The sequence below is a fragment of the Gymnogyps californianus genome, chromosome 5, assembly GCF_018139145.2.
Source record: "Gymnogyps californianus isolate 813 chromosome 5, ASM1813914v2, whole genome shotgun sequence".
NCBI classification, from domain to species: Eukaryota; Metazoa; Chordata; class Aves; order Accipitriformes; family Cathartidae; genus Gymnogyps; species Gymnogyps californianus.
Genome location: NC_059475.1, coordinates 12,789,878 through 12,816,354, shown reverse-complemented (window position 1 = coordinate 12,816,354; position 26,477 = coordinate 12,789,878). Strand labels below are relative to the sequence as shown.

The 26,477-nt window shown below is 37.1% G+C and overlaps 1 protein-coding gene across 2 annotated transcripts in view; it reads left to right on the top strand.

Moving 5' to 3' along the window:
- The window catches only part of ZNF143 (zinc finger protein 143), a 44,359-nt gene that overhangs the window by 7,661 nt on the left and 10,221 nt on the right, over positions 1–26,477 (top strand). The window contains exons 2-12 of one of the 2 annotated variants that reach the window (XM_050896824.1): positions 5,912–6,030; positions 6,839–6,931; positions 7,411–7,494; positions 7,704–7,784; positions 8,905–9,101; positions 13,641–13,715; positions 18,150–18,269; positions 19,300–19,375; positions 21,185–21,310; positions 24,918–25,097; positions 26,248–26,475. In XM_050896824.1, the coding sequence (XP_050752781.1) occupies positions 5,919–6,030; positions 6,839–6,931; positions 7,411–7,494; positions 7,704–7,784; positions 8,905–9,101; positions 13,641–13,715; positions 18,150–18,269; positions 19,300–19,375; positions 21,185–21,310; positions 24,918–25,097; positions 26,248–26,475 (1,372 nt within the window). In that variant the 5' untranslated portion in view covers positions 5,912–5,918. Of the gene's footprint in view, positions 1–5,911; positions 6,043–6,838; positions 6,932–7,410; positions 7,495–7,703; positions 7,785–8,904; positions 9,102–13,640; positions 13,716–18,149; positions 18,270–19,299; positions 19,376–21,184; positions 21,311–24,917; positions 25,098–26,247; positions 26,476–26,477 lie in introns of both variants that reach the window. The other variant, XM_050896823.1, reaches the window with a different exon arrangement.

Genomic DNA, 26,477 nt, shown 5'->3' with positions numbered 1-26,477 from the left:
TTTAAAACTTCTCAGTGCTGTCTGTGCAAGGAGGGTAAACAATCACAAGGTTGCTGAATGTCTGGAGTAGCTTTTTTCCTGACTTTTCTTCCCAGTTCTTTCTTCCTGCACATTCTAGATTGTATTTTATAACCATAAGTTTTCTTCCATGACTGCTATTACAAACTTTATTCCATTTCCTCTTAATCATCCTCTAAGCATCATCTTTTTTTTCTCTAAGGAGCTTCTGCTACTGTTACTTCAGGGTTTTTCCTTTGTCCAGCAATACAGTGGTATAGTCGTTCTTTAAATGGCAAATTCCTGCTATTTTCCAGCTGTTATTTGCCACATTCTTCACTACATGGGGTCTCCTCTCAGCTGCTGGAGTTCCCAAGTGCCCCAAACCCACTTTCTGCTCCATAGGAGCATGCCCTCTACCAGCTCTTGCTTTGCTTTTCAGCTGCCTAAATCCCACCTGCTGTTTCTTAGTTGTTCGATTCCTAGTTTTCAGCGGAGACTCCTGTTTTCAGTTGCTAGATCGAGTTTACACAAAAACTTCTCTTTTAACATTGCATCTTTTCTCCAAAACAAATGACAGCACCCAAAAGATTCTATTTGTTTGAGTATTAGTGGAGGGAAAAATACAGGAGGTGCTCTCTAGATAGGCAACTTGATGAAGTCTTCATGAAAAATCCTGTATTTTTAACCAACTTCTCCCCCCCCCCCCCCCCCCCATCCTTCTGGTTTCTGTGTTGAGAATTTAAAGCATACTTGAGTTCACAGTTTTTTCTGTTCAGAGAATTTGGGGGGAGGGGTGGGTTGGTTTTGTTTTTTAATAAAAAATTGCACCTATGTACCCTGCTGGGTGGCATATTTTATCTCTCAAATGTTATACTGGGGGTTTACATTGCTCGTGCAGCTTTTGTCAAAAAGCATAATAAAGTCAGCAATGCGCATCACTAACTGCTTTTGCTTTGTAACTAACAGTGTGAGACTTGTTTCAGCACCACTTCTTGCAACTGGCTGTTGGTTCCTTCTATCGGACACTATGTTCAGGGATTTTTCAGTCTAATCATTTTCTGTCGCAGGCTGATTTTTTTGTGGGAAGTATTTTAACCGTCTTAAAGAATGGTAAGATTTTCTCTGCATGAATACCATAGGATTATTTCGGTGACTCATCATTTCAGGAATGCAATATGCATTACTGTCCCTGTGAAAGTCTTCCCAAATATCATTAACGTGCCTTTGAAAATTACAACTTGCATATGATCTGTGAAGATTTGCAAGAGTTCACAAAGTCAAGTCTCAAGTTTTCACTTCAGAGAGGACCTCATGACTAAGCCTGTACTTGTGTCTTTTCTGTAGGACAGCTCTTGAGATTAAGTAGAATACACATGCATCAATCTTGTTGAGCAGCTGTGCAGGCCCCACCCCAGGGTTCATGTATTTTCCTGAAAATGGATGCTTTCAGCTGCTTTTTAACTAATGAGGTGCGATATTTGAAGTGGGTAAAGGAAATCTTTCTTTCCCAGGTTCATGCTGGCAAAATTCCTGGCAGACAGGAGGTTTAAAGAAAAAGTTTAGTGATGCAAATGCACAGAAATAAAAGCAATGAGGTGGTTTAGGGAAAGAAGCTGGTGAGATTTGGATTGGAAGAAGGATGAAGACAAATTTGCTGGAAGCTGAGGAGAAAGCAGCATATAAGGCAGTTAGCAGAAAAGGGAGGGAAGAGAGTGACTAAAGCTGAGGTAAGAGAAGAGACTTGAGTTTGATGAAAACAGACTGGTTTCAAAAAACCAAGGCAAATGAGTAAAAATATGATAGGAGACTAGATTTGCAGGGTGGATGATGTACCAACAGCATGGTGATACTGTCTTAAATGTATGCAATATCAAAATGATTAGATATCATAGAACAGTTTAAGTTGGAAGAGACCTCCAGAGGTTATCTAGTCCAGTCCTGATCAAGGCAGGTCTGATTAGACCAGGTTGCACTGGGCTGTGTCAAGCTGAGTCTTGAACACCTACAAGGATGGAGAGTGCATAACCTTTCTTGGCAATCTCTTCCTGTATTTGACCACTCTTACAGGGGAAAAAAAAAAAACCAAGAAAGAAACACTGTACCAGCAATATCTCTGTGATAGCCTGACCCGTTTCTCTACAACATAGGCCAACTTTTATGTCTTCTTTAGTTCTTCCCCCCATGAACCATCTGGAGACAGAGGCAGGAAGGTGATAGACAATGGTGTGATGGACATGTAGAGCAGACCAGCAGTAAGAGAAGACTTGGGGACTAGTTGCAGATCAAGTTGGTGTGGACATGGGAGTGTTTTAGATTATTTTGACAAGAAGGATGGGATTATATTTGGGAAGAGGGACGTGCTGGAAATTTGGTACCATGATAGGACTGGCTGAAGAAGGAAACTGGTACTTTAAGGAGAAGGGATGGAGCTGGGGATAAGAAGCTAGTGGAAGGACAGAGGACTGGGAAGAGGATGTATTGAAAGGCGTAATTTTAAAGGAGTTGGAATTGGGAGAAAACAGCAACACAGTCTGTGTAAGTTACAGCACATGATCATCCAGATCATCTGGAATAGAGGAAAGCAGTGAATATTGTTCTGCTGTGTGCAGCAGTTCACTCTGATTTTTTTTTTTTCAGTGTGTGATAACTGTTAATCAGCCACACTACAATAACAAACACTGTAAAATAATTTAAACAAATACTTTTGCTCCTTTGGCCCTTGAATTTATCTTGCATTAGATTTCTTTTTCTTCCAAAATAGCCATTGACTCTCTAAGCAGTTGGTCTGCTCTGACTCTTTCAGGACTTTGCAGTTGTCTGTGTTGACTAACTTCCTCTCTACTTCCCCGAAGTTGAGAGAAGAGGCATAAGCTCTGGAGGAAGGGCATTATTCTATTTTAAAGGCAGATAGTATATTAAAGATGCTGGGGGCTTCTTAGAAGATACTTTGTCTGAGAGGGAATACTCTAAAGTAGACCTGAGATGAAAGCCCTTTGACATGCAGTCCCTGCTGGAATTGTTTCAGAATATAGTTCTAGTCAAAACCAATGGTTGTGTAGCCTTTCTTCTCCCATGTGTGAAATGGTCTAGCTGCTTTGCAACCTACTTCCATGAGGTGTCCTGAAAATTGAGTGAATAGAAAACATTGACAATACAGAACACAGTTAGCAGTTAAGAAGACAGACAAGCTCTGTGCACCACTAACATCTAATACCATAATTAGTTAATTTAACTTGCTACAAGCTGGCAGTACCTCCAGAGAAGCAGTCCTTGCAAACTGGTCTGGAATAAAACTGGTTTTGGTGCTAGTTTATTTTTTTAACTGCATCAGTTTTCTGATCTTACTTGCTGCACAGTACGTGAATGCTGAGGGTAGGGCCACTTCAGTGCTTGTTTAAGCTGATCCTGTAGCTACAGCATGTTGTCCCATTTTTGGTTTACAAGCAAAGTGCTGTCCAAGTAAGCGTTTTGTCCGTATTTTGAGATAGGGGAGATGAATGAGTAATAGGGAAAGAAGTTGCTAGTCCGAAGTCGTCAACGTGGAGATGGCAGAGGAAGGAGTTGAACTAAAGATCTCTTATGTCCTCGTACAATTCCTTGTCCCTTAGATTATAGTATCCAAAAAACCTTAGCTATTTCATTTTCTTGAGAAACATCTAGTAAAAGTGCAATTTATTCTGGATGGCTTCTCTGCACTGGCTCTTTCTGTTGCATTACATCTCTTTGAGAGACCTCATTTTCTGTAAAAGCTTCTTTTCTTGAAAAGGATGCTGGAAACAAGAATTTTCCATCTTCCCTTGGATGTTAAAAAATATCTCACACCTCTTTTGAATTATATTTTGGTTTCTATCTTAACTGTATCTTCTTTTTGATGCTCAGAGTTGTTCAAGGTTCAAATTCTCTATTACAAGCCTATATTTTAATCTCTTTAATGTTCCAGATAGATGTTATGTAGGACTTTAACCTTGGAAGGCATATTTTTTACTGAATTGTGAACTGATCATTAGTAGTGTTTTTTTCTTATATGATTTTCAACATAGCGCATGAAAAAACTTGCTTTTTTTACAGCTTAAAACCTTCCTAAAGCCACCCCTTCCACTTCCTTTACTAAACTGTATCTATTCCATTATCTGGGCTCTTAACAGTTAACCAAACTGTCAATAATATTCTCATACATGCCAAGGTGATTCAGACTCCAGGTCCAATTTCATGAGGTAATGTGGGTACTTGGTATAACATCACATTAAAAGTTAGTGGGGCTTGCACCGTAGCGACACATTTGCTTTGTGCACAGCACTCAGGTTAAAGCACTTCAGACAGCAAAAGCAGCAGAGCTGCAGCAGCTGCGTGTGGGTTGGCTTTTTCTCTGCTGAGACTAGGAAACTTATGTAGTTGCCCACCTCTCTAGGAAATAGAGTCTGGTTCAAAGTCACTTGGATGTATTTGGAAAATATTACTCAGGTGTAATTTTCAACTACTGAATTAGTGTACCAAACCTTTTAAATACTGCAGGCATGCTGGAGTACCTAAATGGTCTAATTTTGCTTTTGTTATTCTTTAGTTTTGACGTAAGCACGAGTTTCTCAGTGGTCTTTGAGACCGTTGATGAATTGCTCATTCAAGGGCAGATTTCTGGATTGTAGAGGTAAAAATAGTTTAGTTATTTAGAAATGTAATCATAAGTAAATTAAAAAACCTAGATTATTCTTCTCAGCCGTGAATTATAAACCAGCAGGTCATAGAACCATACTAAGATTAAAAGCTTTGATTGTTTAGCTTTGATTGTAACCTTTTTGTGAGATTATCTAACTGCTTCTTATTGTAAGAAAAAGTCGTGACTATCAAGAGGTTGGGGTGGGGGGAAAGTTGCTTTAATGCTGTGTAGCCTAGATTGCAATTACATGTGATTCTCACCACCCCCCCCACCGCCCCCCCCCCGCTTCATCCACATCTAAGTGTATGTTACATTAACTAAAGGGCTTGCAGAACTCAGTGACTCTTTTTTGGTTGTTTTGGTTTGGTTTGGTTTGGTTTTCCTCTGGTGAAAGCCAAAATCTGAATTAATAGAATGCCATGTTATGTATTTCCTTTATAGCTTCTTAATCTAGTAATACTGAGAATTAGTAATAGCCTTTCAGATTCAGTAGACTTCTTAATCTCCCATATTGAAACATGCCTGGGTAAAAAATCAGTATCCAAAGGGATGGCTATATCTGGTTCTATGAGATACATGCAGAGTTGTGGCTGTCACTCACTAATCGCTACCCTGTTGTCTTTATTAATACATTTTATCATGAGATACTTTATTATTTTCAAGGAGGGATTTTTTAAATTTTTTTTTTTTTTTTAAATAGAAACCTTCCTGGAAAGTTTAGGGAAATAGTTGGATCATTCAGTCAGACTTACTAATGAAGTGTGTATTTCCCAGTGTGTGATAGATTCTAAACCTCTTACTGGCACCAGAAAGATGTTTAATTTATATAGTTAAAGCCCAGCTGTTGTCATGGGTGACTGTGGGTGAATTGTCAGCTTTATTTTAATTCTGGGGACAAAAAGATATCATTACTTATACCGTCATTACCACCATTATTCTTTATACATTGGTTGAATAATTCATATTTAACTGAAATCTAAATGTGGTTGATGCACTTCAATTTAGTAACTGCTACCTGAAGTTCTTAACAGCATAGTTAATTGAGGTAATAATATTTACCTATTTCAAATAACTTTTTTTTCCTCTGAAGTATTTTCCAGGTAAGTCAATCATTCATTGCATCTTCTTTATGCGGAAGGTAACATAAAATATTTGTAGCAGCTGTAGAAAAATGTAATTAAACTTGGATTGTCTTTAACTAGTTCTGGTTCTGTATTTAAATCTTTTATCTATGTTTTGTGAATACTTTCTTTCTAGGTAGACAATGTTATTAGCTCAGATAAATCGAGACTCTCAGGGAATGACTGAATTTTCTGGAGGAGGAATGGAGGCCCAGCATGTGACTCTTTGTCTAACAGAAGCTGTAGCTGTGCAAGGTGAACCTTCAGGTTAAAATATCTCTACATTATTGTGTCTTTTCTGTTTGAAATTCAGATAAAACTCTAAAACTCATGTAGTGTATTCTAAATGAAAAATCTAACAGAAATTATTCTTAGTTAACTGAGATTGATTAAGTTCACTAATTTAATTCTGAAAGGAAATGATCGCTTAATTAAGGTAATAGGAGTGTAAATGTGCCAAAATAGGAAATATAAAATCTGACTTTATTCTCAGTATACTTTTACTGTTTTATACTTTGTAACTTCAGTTTATATCTAAGTATGTATTAAACAAGTTGAGTTTTAAAATAGATTGGTGATCTAGGACTGGTTTAAACTTGATGTTTTCTGACGGCTTTGTTATGATTTTACGTGATTAAAATCTTTTTCCTAAATCTGTGTTTTACTCTAAATAGATTTGTTTATATTAATGACAGGTAGTAGTGTACAAAACAAAATTATCAATTCAAGTATATATGTCATTATTTCACTGTTGACACTCATGACCTAATTAATATTTCTCCTAAAACCTCAGCTTTGTAGTTATTTATTCAGTGACATTGTAACTTCTTCAGTTCAGGAAAATAACATTCTGGCTGTCATGTTTACAGAGTAAAATCTTGAACATATGACCCTAGTATATGTTCAAGGTTCAAAAACCAGAAAGCAAGTAAGAACTATTTCCTATTATTATTTCTGAAATCATTATGCTTTAAGGGGATGTAATCATTTATGGAGGTGGTAAAGTTGTGATTTTTAGGGTTTAATGCTGGTAATAGTGAATATGAACTCTTTTCCTTGCTAGATGGTGACAACTTAGAAAACATGGAAGGTGTAAGTTTGCAAGCAGTTACCCTTGCTGATGGCTCCACTGCTTACATACAGCACAATTCTAAAGGTAGATAAATGACTAGAAGTTGATTAGTACTGAAATCTTATTCCCCTTTTTAACCCTGTCTTTGGATTGTAAATCCCTTTGGATTGTAAAGTCAGGCAAAATATGTACAATGTTTATGAAGTTCCAATTCCAGCTGGGAATTACAGGTGTTACAGTAATACTATAAAATAAATATTTATTTCTGCTACTAATAAGATGCAGGTATCAAATGCAGAACATAAGTCAAACAAAAGTGAGATGATCTTTACACTTCAAACCCAGATGTCAACATTCTGCCTACTGGATAGGACATCAGGCGTTTTCCATCTTTTTATCCTAGAATTTTAAAACCTCTGTAGTCATACTGTGCTTACTCTCTAACAAACATTATTTCTTGGTGATATTTTATTGATATTTTAATCCAGAAAGTATCAAGTGTGTGTTTAAACTGTGATGTGTCATACAGAATATTTTTTAAGAATTCTAATTGTGTATTTCAGATGGTAAATTAATGGATGGCCAAGTGATTCAATTAGAAGATGGTTCTGCTGCTTATGTTCAACATGTACCCATGCCTAAAAGCAGTAAGTGTAATAATACAAGAAATATATTCTAAAATAATGTATTACTGATAAATATTGATATTAAGTAATTAACGGTCATTATAATACCTTGATTTCTTATTTTAATGGAAACGGTTGTGAAGAGATCCTAGGTATTTAGTGTTTAATCTTTCCAACTAATGGATTTTTCAAACTACTGTTGAAGCATTGTAATTCTCTCTTCCAAACAGGGGACAGCTTGCGTCTGGAAGATGGACAAGCAGTTCAGCTGGAAGACGGAACTACAGCATTTATTCATCACACCTCAAAAGGTAATTTTTTTTTGAAGTGTGATTTATTACATTAGAGTTCAACAGAACCTCAGCAGTATAAAACATGGTACTCTTTTTAGACTATGATGTAATTTAGTGTGATTCCCAGTGTAGATTATTTGTTGCTTTTACTCTGTGATGTCTGGAAATTGTTGAAGTGAGACTGGTTCAGTTCCTTATTTGGGCCTCATATAACAGTTATAAACAGAATCAAAACCAGCATATTTCACTTTTTTAGCCCAGGATCACATTAAAGTAAATATATGTCATGTTAGTAGAGAATGTATGCCCTTATATAGATTTCAGCAATAATTGCATGTGCAAATGAGAAGAGAAAGCAGGTAAGAATCAATCAATCTCTTTTGAGCTAAAGAATGTAGAGATTGACTTAAATTTTAAAGATCATGGTATTGATGATTTTGCCATTAGGTAGTAGGGCACAAAATGTGACAGCTGACAGTCAAGAATGCAAACATATTTATTTTAAATGCTAACTTAGATTTCTGCAGAAGGTGATTACACCAGTCTTGGAAATAGTACTACTGCTCTACAAAAAGTGAACAAGTAGATATTTTAAGTCTGTTTAAACTAGCGTGACAAGAATTACATTCTACAATCAGCAATACTAAGAGGAGAGAATATAATAAAGAATGTCTTCCTTAAAAGTCATCCTATATTTTATGTGTTTCTTTTGCACGTTTGCATGATTCTGTTTTTAAAATGATCAGATTTATGAATTCTAAAGTCTGAAGTATTGACATCAGTACATGTGTTAATTATTTTAATTTTATTATGAGTGGATACGAAATGGAAAGCATATTTGTGTTCCTGGTTTCCTTTGTAAATAAAGCTAGACCAATATAAAGTTGGTTTTGCACTTTTATAAGTGTGTAGAAATAAAGCTATGGGAAGTGTTGTCTTGAAAAAAAATTCATTAGTGGTATTCATAGTAATATTTTAAGTGTTTATATTTCTCATATAGTAGTGGTTATATTTCTCATATATTTCATACATATGTATGACTTTAGGAGACATTTCCTAAACGGCAGTAGTTTGTCCTGTAACATGCAGACATTGCTATTCCTTTTCTTTCATAACACTTTGTAATACTATTTCTCAGACAGTTACGACCAGAGTGCATTACAAGCAGTCCAGCTGGAGGATGGAACTACTGCCTACATTCACCACACAGTGCAAATGCCACAGTCAGATACCATTTTAGCCATTCAAGCTGATGGCACAGTGGCAGGTCTTCATACAGGAGATGCTGCCATTGACCCAGATACCATCAGTGCTTTGGAGCAATATGCAGCCAAGGTATTGCTGAAAGACGTTTTCTCTACCCATAACGTTTTAATGTAGCCTCACAAGATATTTGGCAGCAAAAGCCAATTGTGATCTAAGAATTAAAATAATTAAAGAGAGTCTTCAGACCCTTAGAAGAGAGAACACCAAATTGTCATGACAGTGCTTCACTGTCATGAGCAGCTCCAGTGTGCAGTGTTGCATAAAAAGAACAGAAGATTGAACACTGAAATGATGTGGAGTCAGGCTGATTTGGAAAGTGATTTAGACAACTAAATAATTTTCTCTAAAATATAGCATTGGGAGGACGCTGTTCGGAAAGAAGGACAAAGTTAAATTATTCTTGTTCAGGCACTATTGCTGGATTTCATTTTTTTTTTAATTTTTTTTCTTGCATTGGGAAGAGTAGGGCCTGGTGTACTGGGCAAGGACAACGCATGGTATGAGGTGTAAAATAGACAATTAGACAGTTACTGAGTTTGGAAAAAACTTCTTTGATCCATACTTTCAATAGTAAAGTGTAGTATGATGCTCAAAATTCATGTTGTCCACTTTACTGGACTTCTGTAAAGCATGATGTAACTATAGTAATGGGCGGTGCAACTTCCATGACTATATAGTTTAGCAGTGTCCCAGTTGCTGGATGGTTACCATCAGTGCTTGTTTTGCTCTGGAAAAAGAGTGGAATAAATTTTAAAATCTGTCCTCTAGCGTCACTGAGAGTTGTTGTATTTTGGGAGAAGGCCAGTTAGGATACTTAAATGGCTTTTACACTATTCTTTCCATTATGCTTCTGTCTGTTATAATGGAGAGATCCTAAGAGAGCCAGTCAGGTTGTGTTGTGTTTGGCTATGCCTTAACATTTCATAAAAGAAAAGTTAATTCAAGGTTAGTTGAGCTGTAGTGACAAGCTTTTACACATTCCCTAGCTACGATTTAATTTAGGTTTAAATCAGTCATAACTTTGTCCTTCTTAACAAGGAGCTAATTTATTATAAGTTTCTGTTTTGAGAAGGTGAAGAAGAAACAGAAGAAATGCAAATAAATTTGCATTTTTGTCCTATTTATCTCAACATGTGTTTTTTAATTCTGTAATGTGAATTTGTTTTCTGTAGTGTACTTGTGTGTGTCTAGGAAAAATTCTATTTGTTTTCTTTAAGCTTTCATCTCAGCACCTTATACTGAAAGGTACTGCTAGAACTTCTCAGGGAAAGTCAGTAGAAGTGAGTTTCCAAGTATTGCACCTGTTTTACGTACAAAAGCAAATAGTAGCTCAATCATCACAACCCTGTCTTTCTCTTAAAAGGAGAAATGGGCTTTTGTCATTCTACTCCATGTCCATGTACGCTTCATAGTGAGGCAATGTATACTTTTCATAGCAGCTGGTATAGGAACATTGAAAAAGGTACAGGAAGGGGCAACAATGATGACCAAACATACGAAATACATGAGGTAAGTATATGATAGGATTTTATAAAATTTTAAGTGGCACAAAGAGTAGTGACTTGTCATTGTCTTTACCAGTGTAAGAACTGGGAAACATCAGATAAAACTCTTAGGTGACAGGTTCAAGAAAAACAAGGGAAGAATACTTCTTCAAACAGCACAAAGTTAAGCCATGGCACTACTTGTAGGATATTGTGGATGCTAGTATGACCCTGGATTGAAAGAGTAATTAGATACATTCATAGAAGAAAAATGTATCCAGGGCTATTAGGTAGGAACATGTAACTTCTAGTTCAGGAAGTTCCTAAGCCACAAATTGCTTAGAGGTTGGGAGAATATTTCTGGGAATGTATCACTAGATGCTTGGCCTGTTCCTTTAGTCTTCTCTAGCATCTGCTACTGGCTGCTGTGGAAACAAAAGGGTGCACTAGATTGACCTTTAGTTTGGCTCAGTACAGGTGTTCTTATGGTCTTAATTGAAGGCAGACTAAATCTTTCTTTAGAATCTAAGACAGTCTTTTAGGAGGAACTCAAAGATCTTCCTTGGAATCCTTCCAGAATTCTCCCAGTACTGCAAAAAAGAGGTTTAAAATTGAGTGTCTTGCTTTTTTTGTTAACTGTGAAGGTTTTCTCTTCAAAACCTAAAAGGGCGCAGAAAATTTTAAAGGCAGATTTGGAGAATGGTGATTCTTCTCTATTCCCCTGTCCTACATAACAGGCAGAAATAGCAAAGATCAGTAGGCTGCCCAAGATCAGTGTAGAAACCCTGTAAGAGAGTTCATACAAAGACATTCAAGAAGACTACAGAGAAGCTCGCTGGAAGTGGTGGAACACGTTGTCGTGGTTTAACCCCAGCCAGCAACTAAGCACCGCACAGCCGCTTGCTCACTCCCTCCATCCAGTGGGATGGGGGAGAGAATCGAAAGAAAAAAACCCAACAACCTCATGGGTTGAGATAAAGACAGTTTAATAGGACAGAAAGGAAGGAAAAATAATGATAATAATAATATGACAATAATAATACTAAAAGAATTAGAATGTACAAAACAAGTGATGCACAATGCAGTTGCTCACCACTCGCCGACCGATGCCCAGTTAGTTCCCGAGCAGCGATCCGCCCCTCACAGCCAACTCCCCCCAGTTTATATACTGGGCATGACGTCATCTGGTATGGAATATTCCTTTGGCCAGTTGAGGTCAGCTGCCCTGGCTGTGTCCCCTCCCAACTTCTTGTGCCCCTCCAGCCTTCTTGCTTGGCTGGGCATGAGAAGCTGAAAAATCCTTGACTTAGTATAAACACTACTTAGCAACAATTAAAAACATCAGTGTGTTATCAACTTTATTTTCCTACTAAAGCCAAAACACTGCACTATACCAGCTACTAGGACGAAAATTAACTGTGTCCCAGCTGAAACCAGGACACACATACGTTTTAAATTGTCCCTTGCTTCTTCTTTAGGCATATTACTACTTTCCCACATCTTGCAGAGCACATGCAGAGACTTAGCTAGAGTCCTCTTAATTTTGGCCTAAGTCAATGCCACCTTCCTCCCAAAGCAACTAAGGAAAAAAGAGATCATTGCTCTCAGTGAACATAAAGTCAGAAGATACGTAATGGAGTTGTGAAGAGGTTGCAACACATACTTTTCTTCCATAAGCTGTTTTCCTGCAACATCCCAGCTGCTGGAAAAGTACAGTTCCTGGGATTTGTGTATGTGTACACACATTGCACGCACATTCTATTTGGATCATTTGTTTCCAGTGGTGGTGTTGAACTTTTAATTTCATGTCAGCGGTTCCTTTCTCAGCCAACAACAGGAAGTTCCGGATGAAGTGATTCCAGTTTCCTTTCTGTGCAGGTTCTTTCCCTTCCCTTCAAAAATTCTGCAGAAGGTCCCAAAATGGCTATTGTTTCCTTTTAAAAAACCCACCTGAGAATTACCTGCTTGCAGACTCTCTTTGCAGTCTCTCTGTAATGTAAATTTGCTGTGCTTGGGCACTTTCCTCTTCACTGTTTTAGCTCAGAGTTGCCAAAAATATATTGCTCACAATCATCTAATTTAGAAAGATAGTACAGTCTGAAAACCTCTTATGGGACAAGTTCATCTTCAGCCACCAAGCAAAAATGTTGGTAGCTGATGCTTTGAGCAAGATACTGTACACAAGCATTAACATTCTCAGGAGCCTGCTATGACCTCCTTAGTGAAAGGGCATAAGCATACCAGCTGAGGTAGGGTTCCTGCCAAACTATTTTAGGGAAGAATAAAATCACTTAGACTAGATTTAGGTGCATCAATCTCAGCCTTGAGTGTAATGGATGCAGAGAGTATTGTAAATGCCTGTGCTCAATACAGAGGCAATTAAGGAATGGGAAACTACATAAAGTATACTTTAAAGTAGTTTTTTCTACAGTGACTAATAAGATGCTGTTCTTTGAGTTGATGTATGTGAGAGAGTTTGGTTTTTTATTTTAAACTGGCCAATTATATTTTTATTTAAATAAAAATTACAAATTAACATCTAATACTCTCTCAAATATTTTTATAAGCTCCTTGGAAAGCAGCAATACCTTTCTCCTCCTGTAGACTGTTTTTAAAAATAAATCTATGGAGCAATACACAAGTCTTTGCTTAGCTATTGTAATTTGACTATTTCAAATTGAGATGTAACACATTGTCTTAGGTATTTTGATTCCAAAGGAGTTGTGCTGTTCGAAACAAGTAAATTCTGCTTAACAGGGAGCGAGAGATATATCCCTATTATAAAAGAAGTAAACGTTGTTTTTTTTTTTCTGTCAGAACTCAGTATTGTTAAATTTATTAATTTATTTTAATACTTTTGTCAGTCTATTAATTACATACTTGGTTCTTGCAGTCTTTCCTACCTTTACCTAACTTTGAGATGCTCACTTTACCTATTCTGTAATGAAGGTGCTACAAGCGGTGATTTTCATGTAAGCTAATGTACTGTAGGATGACCATGTTTCAAGAGGGAGCTAGAGAGCTATGAAATAATAACCCCTCAGGAAATGTCTATAATCCTCTGTTTTTCAGATGAATAAAAATAACCTGTAAATGTTTTTCCCATTTCAACTTCGTTTTTCAGGTGTCTATTGATGGAAATGACAGTGTTAGTGGCACAGGAATGATAGGTGAAAATGAACAAGATAAAAAAATGCAGGTATGTAGCCCAATACAAAATAACTAAATATATCTATTTCTTCTGTCTTCTCTGCCCAGCAATGTGCATGATAGGTAGTCCTGTGTAGCCGTGAACTAGGGTCTACTGCTACCGTTCAGGAATTTTAGATCTCAGACCTATACAGATAGGTCATATTTCTCACTTTGTACAATATCCTTTCACAGGATTTTAAAAAGATCTTCTAACACTTACTGTTTTCTGGGTTTTTTCTGTTAAAAGGTAATTAAAAATTATGTTGGATTTCTAAGATTTTTCAAGCTGACCCGAGTATTTCATCAGTAAGGTTGTAAGTATTTCAGATGTTTTTTTCCAGAGAATGAACTGACTTTTTATAGTCCTTAAAGCAGAAGGAATGCTGACTGAATTAATGAATTATTTTCTTCTCAAGAGAGACAATTCCAGGCATATGTCTGGAACTGTTCTCTCTTTGGTGACTTATTTTCATTCCACTTGCCCTGTTAAAGTCCCTGACTTTTATTGTGGGTTTTGTAAGTAATCACTAGATAGGAGTGTTGCTCCTAGTGAACGCTTAGAGAAGCAGAAAAATACTTCCATTTCTTTTTCTATATTCATGTTGTTAGTACGTAGAAAAATAAAAACCTTTTCAATGTGAAAATATTAACTTAAAACTTCAAAGGGCAATGGAAAATACAGGTGCAACTTACTAAGTCTCAAGATTTTTTTTACCTGGGATCCGTAAAATTATGTAAGGAGAATGGTATTTGTCATCATAACATATTTTATTAAAGGAAAAGACAAAGCAAAACGTATTCTGGGCTTCAAAGAATTATGACCAACAACAAAAATAATAATAAAACCCCTATACTCTCACATGTTCAAACGACAAAATCAAAAACGGAAAAGTCATTGCATTGATAAAGGTTTGGTCAGAGAAGCCCTGTTTTTCCTTTTTGTTTCATTTAAGAGATAATGAACTAGACAAGGAGTAAAAATATCTTCCAAGGTAAAATACAGTATCTGTGAAAGGAAGAATTATAGGCTCACCTCTGACAGTTACCTCAAAGTTCTCTATTCTTAATTGTTTTAAAAGCTAGGTCCCACAATATTTAAAGCCACAGACACTCCACTGTTGCCTGTGTGGCATGACTGTGAAAGGAGAGAATAGCTAATACATGCATTATTTATGGCATTGGAATATATTCTATAAAATGAAATCAAGAAATTTAGAGGTTTTGCACACTTGTAGGTTGGAATAGGGATACAACTCCAACAAAATGCAAAATTCAAGGAAGAGTAAGATAAGATCTTGGTTGGTTTTACTTGGAAGTAAGAGCCTATTAAGCAAAATGACCTGTAACTAGTATCCAGTTACATGTTGATTTCAGCCTCAGCCCCAAAACAAAGTGAATCTGGAGGTTGTTTTATCTTATACGTGTATGGCAACATATATGCCATATGGAAATGTGCCAATCTTATGGAGCATTATATGTTCCAAACAAAAAGCAATCTGATATTTCAAAAGGTATTGAGGCTTAGTCTCAAATTCTGACCCCTATAAGGTGACTTCAGTTGGCCAACTGAAGGGTCCCAAAGCTATCAATTATGTGTGAAAATCTTAATCATGTTTATATCTTGATTTAAGTAGATACCTACTTGTAAGTCATTCTGAAATAATATATTATTTGGGATAAAACAGTCTTATATTTAGATATAGTATTAAATAAGTGTATGTTTATAAACCTTTTAAGTCCACAGGTAACACAAGAACAGAACAGATGTCATGCTGCTAAGTAGTCATTCAAACTTGCATGTGGTTAGGTTTTTCACCAAAGAAAAAAGCATAAAACCTCTTTGTGATTTCTACATGTGAAAACAAAAGACTACGTGTGCCCAAATGGATATCACACACTATTTTCTTTCAAACCTGTCATACCCATCTGTTCATAATAAAAGCAGAATCATATGACTGAAGTTTGTATGTCACAATATAAAAATCTTATCTGAGATCTTTGTTATCTTTGTTGTTCTCCTGTGTTACCTGTCTGAACTCAGGCTGCATTTGTGATTTCTTTTAAAATTAGGGTTTTTTTTTAATTTTGGCTATTTAAAAGTATTTTGAAGTATACAATCCCTCTCAAGAAGTTTCACATTATTATAAAGGTGCTTTATTTGCTATGTTCTTCTGATTTTGTGCCTCCTAATATCTGAGTTTCTTTAGAGTGTATTATCTTCTAAGAACAGTAATTTTAATACTATATCTGTCCTTGTTGAATGATAATACTAACTGAATTCGTAATAATCCTCAAGTCATAGCAACTAATGTATTGTGAAGAAACACATACTTCTGCAAACAGTTGTTTGAACAAACAAATGCTCGTGATGTTCAACTGATTTTTTTCCAAAGTGTTTTGTTTGTTTTATTTTTCCCCCCCTCTTTGTATCAATCTTAATATTGGTAAACTTATGTCTGGTTATTTCCTTACAGATATTAGCACATTGATTATAGAACTGTTTTAATTTTCTTTTAAACTTTTACATACTTCAGCTTTATAGCGGATCTTAGCAACTCTATACATATTTTTATATGCTGAAACAACAAAGAAATACTAGCAGGTTTCCTGAAAGAAAAAACAAATTAATGCTTAAGTGCAGGTGCTTGACCAAGCATCTTCTTCATGATCCTTAATGTATTAAAGTGATTTCTGTGATCCATTATATCATAGATTAAACAATAGTATTAGTAATGGGTTTCTTGATTCATGAGGTTATGTTTTTCTCCATAGTTCCAGAGAAGCTTTTCTGAAGTGGTGGAGTTGTACATTTCAGTTGATTAAAAATTTCATATTCAGCTTTGCATCTTTAGTCTTAAGAACAGTCTGAAGATAACAGGGGGCATCCTCCCTGAAGAATCCGTAGGAAAGTTGTTCTTAATCAAATTTCTGATCTGAATGAGGAATTAGAGGTCTATGCACAGTTGCAGGGCCTCAGTCTTGTTGGGATGAGGGAGTTGTGGTGGGATACTTCAGATAACTGGAGTGCTGTGATGGACGGATACAGGCTCTTTAATAAGGCCAGGCAGGGAAGGAGAGGAGAGGGAGCTGCCCTTCATGTGAGAACAGCAGAACAGCACAGTGCTCTGCTTTGGCATGGGTGGTGAGCCAGTCAAGAGCCGACAGGTCAGAATTAGCTGGCAGACCAGTGTGGGTGGCGCTGTGGTGGCTGTATGCTACAGAGTGCCTGATCAGGAAGAAGATGAGGCCTTCAGACAACTGGAAAAAACCTCATGTTCACAGGCCCAGGTCCTCATGGGGAATTTTAACCACCTCTGATCTGCTGGAAGAGCATCACAACAGGGCACATGAAATCCAGGAGGTTTCTGGAGTTCAGGGGTGGCAACTGGCAACCTAAAGCAGGTTATTGAGCAGCTGGAGAGGTGAGACACTTTGCTGGACCTCATACTTACCAAGAAGAATTAGCTGGGAATGTGAAGGCTGGGGGCAGCCTTCAGGAGTCTCCATCCTAGGAGATACTCAGAACCCATCTGGATACTGCTGTGAGCAACATGCTGCAGCTGACCCTGCTTTGAGCAGGGGGTGTTGGACTAGAAGATCTCCAGAGGTGCCTGCCCACCTCATCCATTCTGTGAAATGTTCTTTTGACAATTCAGAATAGAATTGGATCCATAAGAAAAAGGGAGTGGTTTAAAAGAAGGATAGACCTTTTAAAATAGTCTCGATTACTTTGCATACAGTTGTATCAAAATGTTTACATTTGGGCTTCTGCCTCTTTCTTCAGTCTGTATGAATATTTCTTGCATATTAGTGTATGAAGAAGCCTTTAAAAGGAGTTTAAGTTGCATTGTAAAGCTATTCTGTATATGTTCCTGTTGTGTCACACCAGAAAGGAGAATAGAACCTGGCTCAAATTGCTCCAATTAGTTTGATCAAAACACATGCATCACTGACAAAGTACAAAATGCTTTCCTTCATTTTCAAAAAGTGCTCATTATAAGTGCATTTAATTATTGTTTGGCCTTTGCATGAACTTATCTTTGAAGGTGGTCCGATTTATGGCTTATCTCCTTTAGGAACGGATCCAGCGCCTTAGAAGTAATCTAAGCCTCTTCTGTCTGCTAATTTGGTCATCTTACCACTGGGCTTATGTTTCGAATTATTTTGTCTTTGTTGTTATTTGGCTAATTAATGCATGCATTTAAATTTGCTAGCTACAAGTAAATATGTTTTACAGTTTCTCTCCTTCCTTTCATTAGAACTTATGCTTTTTAGTTATTTATTTTTAGGTTATTTATTGAGGACTAAGAAATACATGGCATAGCAAAGAGACAAAAGAAACCTGTCAGAATCAGCTCTGGCTTGATAGCAAAATAAAGTGTGTGACTTTTCTGATCCGTTGTGGGGCTTTTTTTTAATGGTGTTTTTTTTTTAACTTAAGATTGTCTTGCAAGGACACGGAACAAGAGTGACTGCAAAATCTCAGCAGAGTGGAGAGAAAGCCTTTCGCTGTGACTATGATGGCTGTGGAAAACTGTACACAACAGCTCACCATCTTAAGGTGATGAGATGTAAAATGAGCATTGTTACTTAGCAGGCATGATTTTTTTGACAGATTATGTGGCTAAAAGTAACAGAAATTAACAGAGAGCCAGTCACAATGGTGCTGTTTTGTCAAATGTTTATTGGGTTGATTTTAAATAATTGGTGGTCCCAGGTGCTCAGCTGATTTTGCTTAGTGTTCTGGATAGATGCAGGTGTGGGATCATGTTAGGCTCCTATATTGTCAGCATGTAAGAAATCTCTTGTTGAGATAGTTTCTACCAGCAGTATCACAGAAATTCTGAAATCCAGTGGTCACTTTATCTACTTTACGTGTATGCATGATCATGCAAAAATTCCGATTTTTGAAAGATTTTACCATCGTAATACAAAGTCTAACTTCAAAACAATCCAGCATTCAAAGTGAAAAGCTGGAACATCTTTTCTTTACAGGTGGCAACTCCTTAATTCTCTTCCTTTTTTAAATTAAGTAAAGGAATTACTGAAACAGTAAGGGTGTAGAGCTGTTCACATTCCAGTTTAGGCTGAGATAATCACTTGCTGATGAGGTAAACTCCTTGCAGTGCTGCCTTGTCTCTGACAAAACACTCTGGAGTCAGCAAGTAATTGACTCTATGGATCATGCGTTAAAATGGTATCCTTGCCGTAGAGGTTTCATGCAATGTAAGAGGATCATTAGAAGCGCTCCGTGGAGTCAAAAATCAGATAGAGAGTGGGTTCTGATGCATATTTGCATACTGTCTTTAATGTAGTTGCATGATGGCAACTCTGCGTGTATTTACAGAAATGTTTTTTGCAAAACTGACTGAAAGGATCAGGTTAGACCTTGGAAAGAGACATCTTTAGTTTTAGGGAAAACATCGTTACCATATTTCATTATTTTTTTAATCACTGATTTAAAAAGAAGACAGTTGAATGTGAATCATAGGAAGAGAAATAAAATATGTTGTCTTTAAGAATGAACTGTTCTGTGTTGAAGTAATCAGATACAACATTTCATTAAGTCAGTGTATTGGATATCTTGACAGGTGCATGAAAGGTCACACACAGGAGACAGACCGTATCAGTGTGAACATCCTGGATGTGGCAAAGCCTTTGCAACAGGTAGTCTTTTGTAGACTAGCTCCTCCTGCTTGTTAGTGTTTGTCTCTGTATAAAGTAAGTTTTTAATATTGCCTTTTTTAAACTGCTAAGTAAAGAACTTGGTTGGGAGAACTGCAAAAAAAGTCGTCATTTCAGCATATAGAAAGGACAGAGGATTTAACTTTTAGTTAGAGGAGGAATGAGGTGAAACACTTCATACTTTCCCTTACTCTAGCCTGTTGGCTAGAGGTAAATACCTGATCTTCTGTTCCAAATTTGAAAGGGACTTTGATGGAACATGCTGTTTTAAGTGTTCTTTATTGAATTTGTATCAGAGAGTGACATTTCTCATGAAGTGAACTCTACATTTCATGCAGACTACTCTGTTCATAAATGATGCTCTCCCTGAGATTGAATTTGGTCATGCAAAATGCAATTATGAACAATGAAACATGGAAGAAAATGAAATAGCAAAACTTGTTTCAAATTTTATTCTTTTATTTTGAATGTAAATTAGTATGATGCTTAGAAAAGTTAGGCTCTATTTAAAAAAAAGGCCTAAGATGTTTTTAAAATAACGTTATCTGATCTAATACATTTAATACTGTTTCTTTGAATAGAAACAAGCAAAAGAAATGCTGATGAGAAAGGTCAAAAGGGAAACAACCACACTTAAAGGGTTGCACCTAAGTTTAATTGCATAGTGTTTGTAAGGGGATTTCAAAACTATGTAATGAAATATTCTCTTCCCTTGCAACAGGCTGATGTATGGCTATAAACAGCTGTTTGTCTATTAATACCATATATTTGGTCAGAGCCATTGTACCACTGTAGTTCAGCAATCCTTGATAAATCCTTTGATAAAGTTCATTTTAAGTACTGAATGCTCTCGGTTTAAATATTAAGAACTCTCCTGGGTTGGATCATGAAATTGAGTTTATTTTAGATGTAAGAATGAATTAATGCTCAGCTTGGTAGACATGCTTTTTTAAAAACATCAAGAATAGGGATTTCACCTGTTTTGGGGAGAACACACTGTGAAACTAAAGCAGGTGCCATCTTCTTACAGACTGTTACTTTATTTTGTAGAAATATATACATCACTTGTGGACAGAAGTAAAATTCAAGTTCGTTTTCTAAAATGGCTGTTTCAGGGTTCTTTAGTCATGATCTTTTCAGGGAAGTGCAGAAAGAAAAGTCTTGGTAAAATGCTCTTTGCAAAATAATTTACAGAGGGCTTGATCCAAAGCTCACTTTAGACTGGTAGTTTTTGATGACGATGAGTTCCTAAAAGTAATTTTGAAGGGAATGAGTGTCCATGACTGCTATCAGCTGGCACCTATATATGTGATGATGCTAATAATATGGTTTAAAATAATTAGAGTTTAGCGCCTGGATAGCAGTAGAGCTTTTACTGGTAACTTCAGTAATGGTACTGATTTTTCTATGAACGAATAATTAAATGTCATTTTGATGACAGTAGTGGTAAGAGATAAAAAGTAGATGGAATACAGAGCATACAGCTTCCTCAGAAGACAGAATAAATATTTGTCCACATTATAATCATTACAGTTTATCCTTTTGAAGGGAAGGAGAAGCATTATGGAAGTGTACTTTCTTCATAAATGAAGGATGAAAGAATTTCTAAACTGTATCTAGAGTTCTGCTGCTCTGTATGGTAGAATGAAGAGCTTGTGAAGAGTGAAAGAGAAAATTGTACTCATCAGAGAGCTTCCTGATTGGAATGGCAAGCGCAGCTTTTGATGGTGATGGTTTACGAGTATCCTAGTTTCGTGTTTATACTATTACAACATCCTTTCTGATCTTCAGGGTATGGGTTAAAAAGTCATGTCCGAACACACACTGGTGAAAAGCCTTATCGGTGCACAGAAGAAAATTGCACCAAATCATTCAAGACTTCAGGAGACCTGCAGAAACATATCCGAACCCACACAGGTACTATTTTCATCCATTATTTTTTCTGTTAATTCACTTAGGTGGATTTTTTTTTTCTCTTTGATCATTCTGTGACTTTATACTTATGAAATCAGCCTGTGTATATTCTCTTTCTGAAGCCCAGTGAGCTGAACAGCATTTCAGCATGGTAAGAATTTACTGCAAATCCAGCATGCTTTTCTTGCAAAAGGTGCTTAAGCATTCACACTGCTATTGCAAATGCACTAACTTTTAGCAATGCATCACTTACATTGTCACTGAGTCACCTGGTGCCTTTACAGGTTCATTTGCAGCTGTAACAGAACAAGGAACTTTTCCTGAATAATAGCTCGCCTTTTAGATATGGCATCAGTGTTCTTAAGTTTTGGTGCTTTAAGATAACTTGCATGCCAGCTTCACAAAGGTTGATAGTTCTGAGCTTGTTATTATCCTGATTTCATTTCTCTTCTTGCAGCAGAAAAATGAACAAAAATATCACAGAAAACCAACTGTTATTAAAACTTCCAAATGCATAAAAAATAAAATCATATGTTTTGTCTAAAAAAAGATTCATTTGAAAGCCAAAACACAAATAAATTCTAGACAGCATACACTACACTCTGCAAAACTCTATGGGTGCACACACATGTAAACAAGTTTGCACAATGTCTCCTTTGCTCCTGAGATCTCCAAAAAAAGAAAAAAAAAACGTAAATGCAGGAAGAATAATATATCACTTACTAACCTATTCCATTAAGTATATTTACTTGCCTGCTAGAACACCGACAAGTTTTTCCACTGAACTTTCCGAATCTTAGAGAGTAAAAAAGAAATAGTTTTTTCTCAGATTAAAAAGAGCAAGGGGGGGGGGGGGTATAATAAGCATATTATAAAAATTATAAAAACTCAAGATTACATTGAGATAATTCTGCTTTCCTGGACTTCCATATTCAAAGACAGTCTGTTGGGATTAGTGCTGTCTTGATGTTAAATTGGTCATCAGGATGAAGACATAAAAGTGTCATTTGTTTTCAGTTTTAGAAGAGAACTGTTTGATGTTATGTAGTACATCAAGTACAGACTATGAACTGAAAGATTTCTGTAGTATGGACAACAACTTGATTAGCTGTAGACTGTTTTCTGTACTTCTTTGTGGGCATAGAAGTTGTATGGTAATTTAATTGGTTTAATCTAATGTAGCAGTTGAGACAAAAGACTTGAGCCAGGCCTATGTAACCATTTACCCATTTGAACAATATTAATAATACAATCATAGACTCCCAGCAGTCCAGGGACCAGAGTTCAGGGATGTCTTTTTTTAGATTTATGAGTAGTTGCAGGAAGCCAAAGAATGAGAAGAAAATTACACCAAGTCCTTTGTGCAGATGGATGGAGTAGTGTATGCTCATACCCTATGCAAGCTGCAACAGTGCACCCGATGGAGGCAAGTCTGGGCTCTGCCCACTCTCTCCCATGGCTCTGAAACCCTTTTGTTCCTTTATCATGTAGAGCAGGGTTAGTGCTTTCTTCATTTTCTGCCTGTTTTAGCCAAAAGTGATTTTTCCTTTTCTTTCAGTGGCAGTCCAGTCTCACTTTCTGTTGCCCTCAAATGCTTGCCTCGGGTTCCTCCATGACTTCCCTAGACATATGTCCTGGTTTCAGCTGGGACACAGTTAATTTTCGTCCTAGTAGCTGGTATAATGTTGTGTTTTGGCTTTAGTAGGAAAATAATGTTGATAACACACTGATGTTTTTAATTGTTGCTAAGTAGTGTTTATACTAAGTCAAGGATTTTTCAGCTTCTCATGCCCAGCCAGCAAGAAGGCTGGAGGGGCACAAGAAGTTGGGAGGGGACACAGCCAGGGCAGCTGACCTCAACTGGCCAAAGGAATATTCCATACCAGATGACGTCATGCCCAGTATATAAACTGGGGGGGGGGGGTTGGCTGTGGGGGGCGGATCGCTGCTCGGGCACTAACTGGGCATCGGTCAATGAGTGGTGAGCAATTGCATTACGCATCACTTGTCTTTCTTGGGTTATATTTCCCTCTTTTTGTTACCTTCCTGTTCATTACTATTTTTTTTATTATTATTTCAGTTATTAAACTGTTCTTATCTCAACCCACGAGTTTTACTTGTTTTCGGTTCTCCTCCCCATCCCACCGGAGCGCGGGGGGGAGGAGTGAATGAGCGGCTGCGTAGTGCTTAGTTGCTGACTGGGGATAAACCACGACAACATACTATTCTGGTATCAGAAAAGCTGGTGTGGATGGTTCCTCATAGCTGCTGTGGAGTAGAGCTTGAAGGCTTCTGACTTGCTTTGCATTTCCAGTGCTAGAAATCTCAGTCACCTGGAAACAGGTCGCTTTTCTAACAAGCACATTAGAAACTTAAAAGGCCGGCTTCACCAACCGGTCGGATGACATTCTTGCGGGCATTCTTTAAAAGGAATCTGTTTTGGTTTCTAATGCAGGGTCTGTTGTTGGGCGGGGTTGACTCTGCAACCCTGTTCCTTTCAGGCATGATTTTGAGGTCCTGTGCTGAAGCAAGGATTAGGGGAGCCATGGTAACACAACACTGAGGCGTGTACGCTTAATACAAACACACTGCCTTGGCAGGAAGCTGAAACACCTTCCCGAAACAGCTGCCCTAAGGAGTGAGTTATAGTTTCCTCTGCCAAGGAGCTAACTACCTTGGAGTTTCGTGGTATTAATGTCTCCATCAGGACTTTGTTTTTTATTTCTGTCTCTTAAGTACTTAATGTTTTATCTGTAGTGGTAATCTGCCCTCTCTTGCTCTCAGATTCTTCTCTTCGGTAAGCAGTACAGTCGGTGGAATGTACTTAGCTCTAGGAAGTGTGAAATTACAACAGGACAGCATGTCAGGTGGCTCGCACTTCTCCAAAGTTAACCCCCTTCACTCTCCTTGTCTGTGTACATTGATAAATCTGAAGGGTCGGGGTATTGGGGTATTAGACAGGGGTTGGCCTTATCTAGTGTTCATGGTGAAGTGTTTTGGTGCAATGATGTACGTTGTTGTGCTTAAATTTATATTACACGAATAGAATTATTTTTAAAAGAACCTGTATTTGTGATTGCTTTGGTTTTGGGGTTTGAAACTTGAGTTTCAGGGCTGTCTCTCTTTTAAAAAGTTCGTTCTCATGTAAGGTTAAGTGCTTTCTATAATGAGTTTTACTAATCCGTTTGTATCTTGGTTATATGCTAAAACATGAAGGTATTTTTTTCATTTTATGAATTACAATTGACAAATGTACAAATGGTATGATACACTTGTTTTGGATAATGTATCTATGGTTGGGGAGGGTGTTAAATACATGTTAGAATAGGGACAATGTGGAAGCTAATCCAAGCAACTGAGTCTGTTTTATACATCATAAAGTACTAATTAAATGCTTCATAATTTAGCTTACAGATTGTATGATTTTCCTGAATTTTGCCAGTTTTGGCCAAACGGTAGAACACTCCACAGTGGCATGTTCATGGTATTTCTGACTGAGGGACTCAAAGAGAGAATTAGGTAGCTTTAGATTCCTACATTCAGTCGAAGTGTAACTTAGGATTTTTGTTCTTTTATAACTTTTGCATGTGTACCTTTTCTTTTTTTTCAGGTGAAAGGCCCTTTAAGTGTCCGTTTGAAGGATGTGGCAGGTCATTCACAACATCTAATATTAGAAAGGTTCACATCAGGACACATACAGGTGAAAGGCCTTATTACTGTACAGAGCCAGGATGTGGGAGAGCTTTTGCCAGTGCAACTAATTACAAGAATCATGTGAGAATACACACAGGTATATGAGTGATGTTTTGTATTTTGAAGTACAATCTGCTTGGGAGAGGCTGTGTCGTTCTCCTTGTGAACACTGTTTTGGTGCATTGTAATTGGGTATAGTCATGTTTATATGACCTGGCTTGGTACTTTGTTTGGGCCTCGTTTCCCTTCAGCTGAGGATAGTTAAGCAGTTAGGTTTCCTGCCTTGCTTTCAAGGCAGAATAATTTTGGTTTGGATACAAAGTTCTTTAAAACAAATGCAAAACCTTGTCTTCAGTGGACATTGGGCTAAATCGTTAATATGGTTCTAGGGCTTGCCTCTGTTGTGAGCTGTTTCTTAAATAAATAACAGTACAGCACAAGTCTGAGCTTGACTTTGGCTCACTGTTGTGAGTGACCCTTTCATCCCAGCTGTATTTTCCTTGCTGCTGGAGTGGTGGTCAAAACCTTCTTTTTATAGATGGAGGTGAAAATACTTACCCAACTTGATTGGCAGGGTTAGTCAGCAGAAATAATTGGCACAAATTCGAAACTTCTAAAATGTAAAAGCCAGCGATAGCATATCATCTTAGTAGCCTTATATGTTTTATAGAAGCAGACAAGTTTCATAGAGTTACATTTTGTATCTCACATTCTCTTTTTAGTTTATAATGTAATTTGGACATTTGTTTCATTGATTTTTAAATGAAAGGTGTTTTTATATGAAACCATAATTGTTTAAACATATGCTTCCTATAGATTTCTTCAGAGCTTAAAGACTCAAAAGTAAGTGAAAACGTACTAGTGTATCAACATACCTGATCATTGAGGGAAAGTATGGGGCTTCCAGTAATAAAAGAACAAAATTCTCAATACGATGCCAAACTGACATCACAGCTTTCAGCCTGTATCCTTCTGTCTTCATCAGAAGGATGTTTTAGATGGAATGATAGGGAGAAAAAAGGGCCCACCTTTCACTGGCAGTTTAAAAAAAAAAAACCACAACAAAAAAAACCCCAAAAAACAGTGAGAGGCTGCATCGATAAACTTTGTGGGCTTGAGCTTCACTGTTGGTTTTGAAATTGAAGTATGGTTGGTAATGAAGCTGTGTCACTAAATATAATTTGTTGACAATTTTTTTTGTGCATCCTGGATAAAGTTCTCTTTATCCCTTTTGTTTTTCCATACAGGGGAGAAGCCCTATGTCTGTACAGTTCCTGGTTGTGATAAACGTTTTACGGAGTATTCCAGTTTATACAAACATCATGTTGTACATACTCATTCCAAACCATATAACTGTAATCATTGTGGGAAAACATACAAGCAGATTTCTACACTTGCTATGCACAAGCGGACAGCACACAATGACACAGAGCCCATTGAAGAAGAACAAGAGGCTTTTTTTGAGCCACCTCCAGGT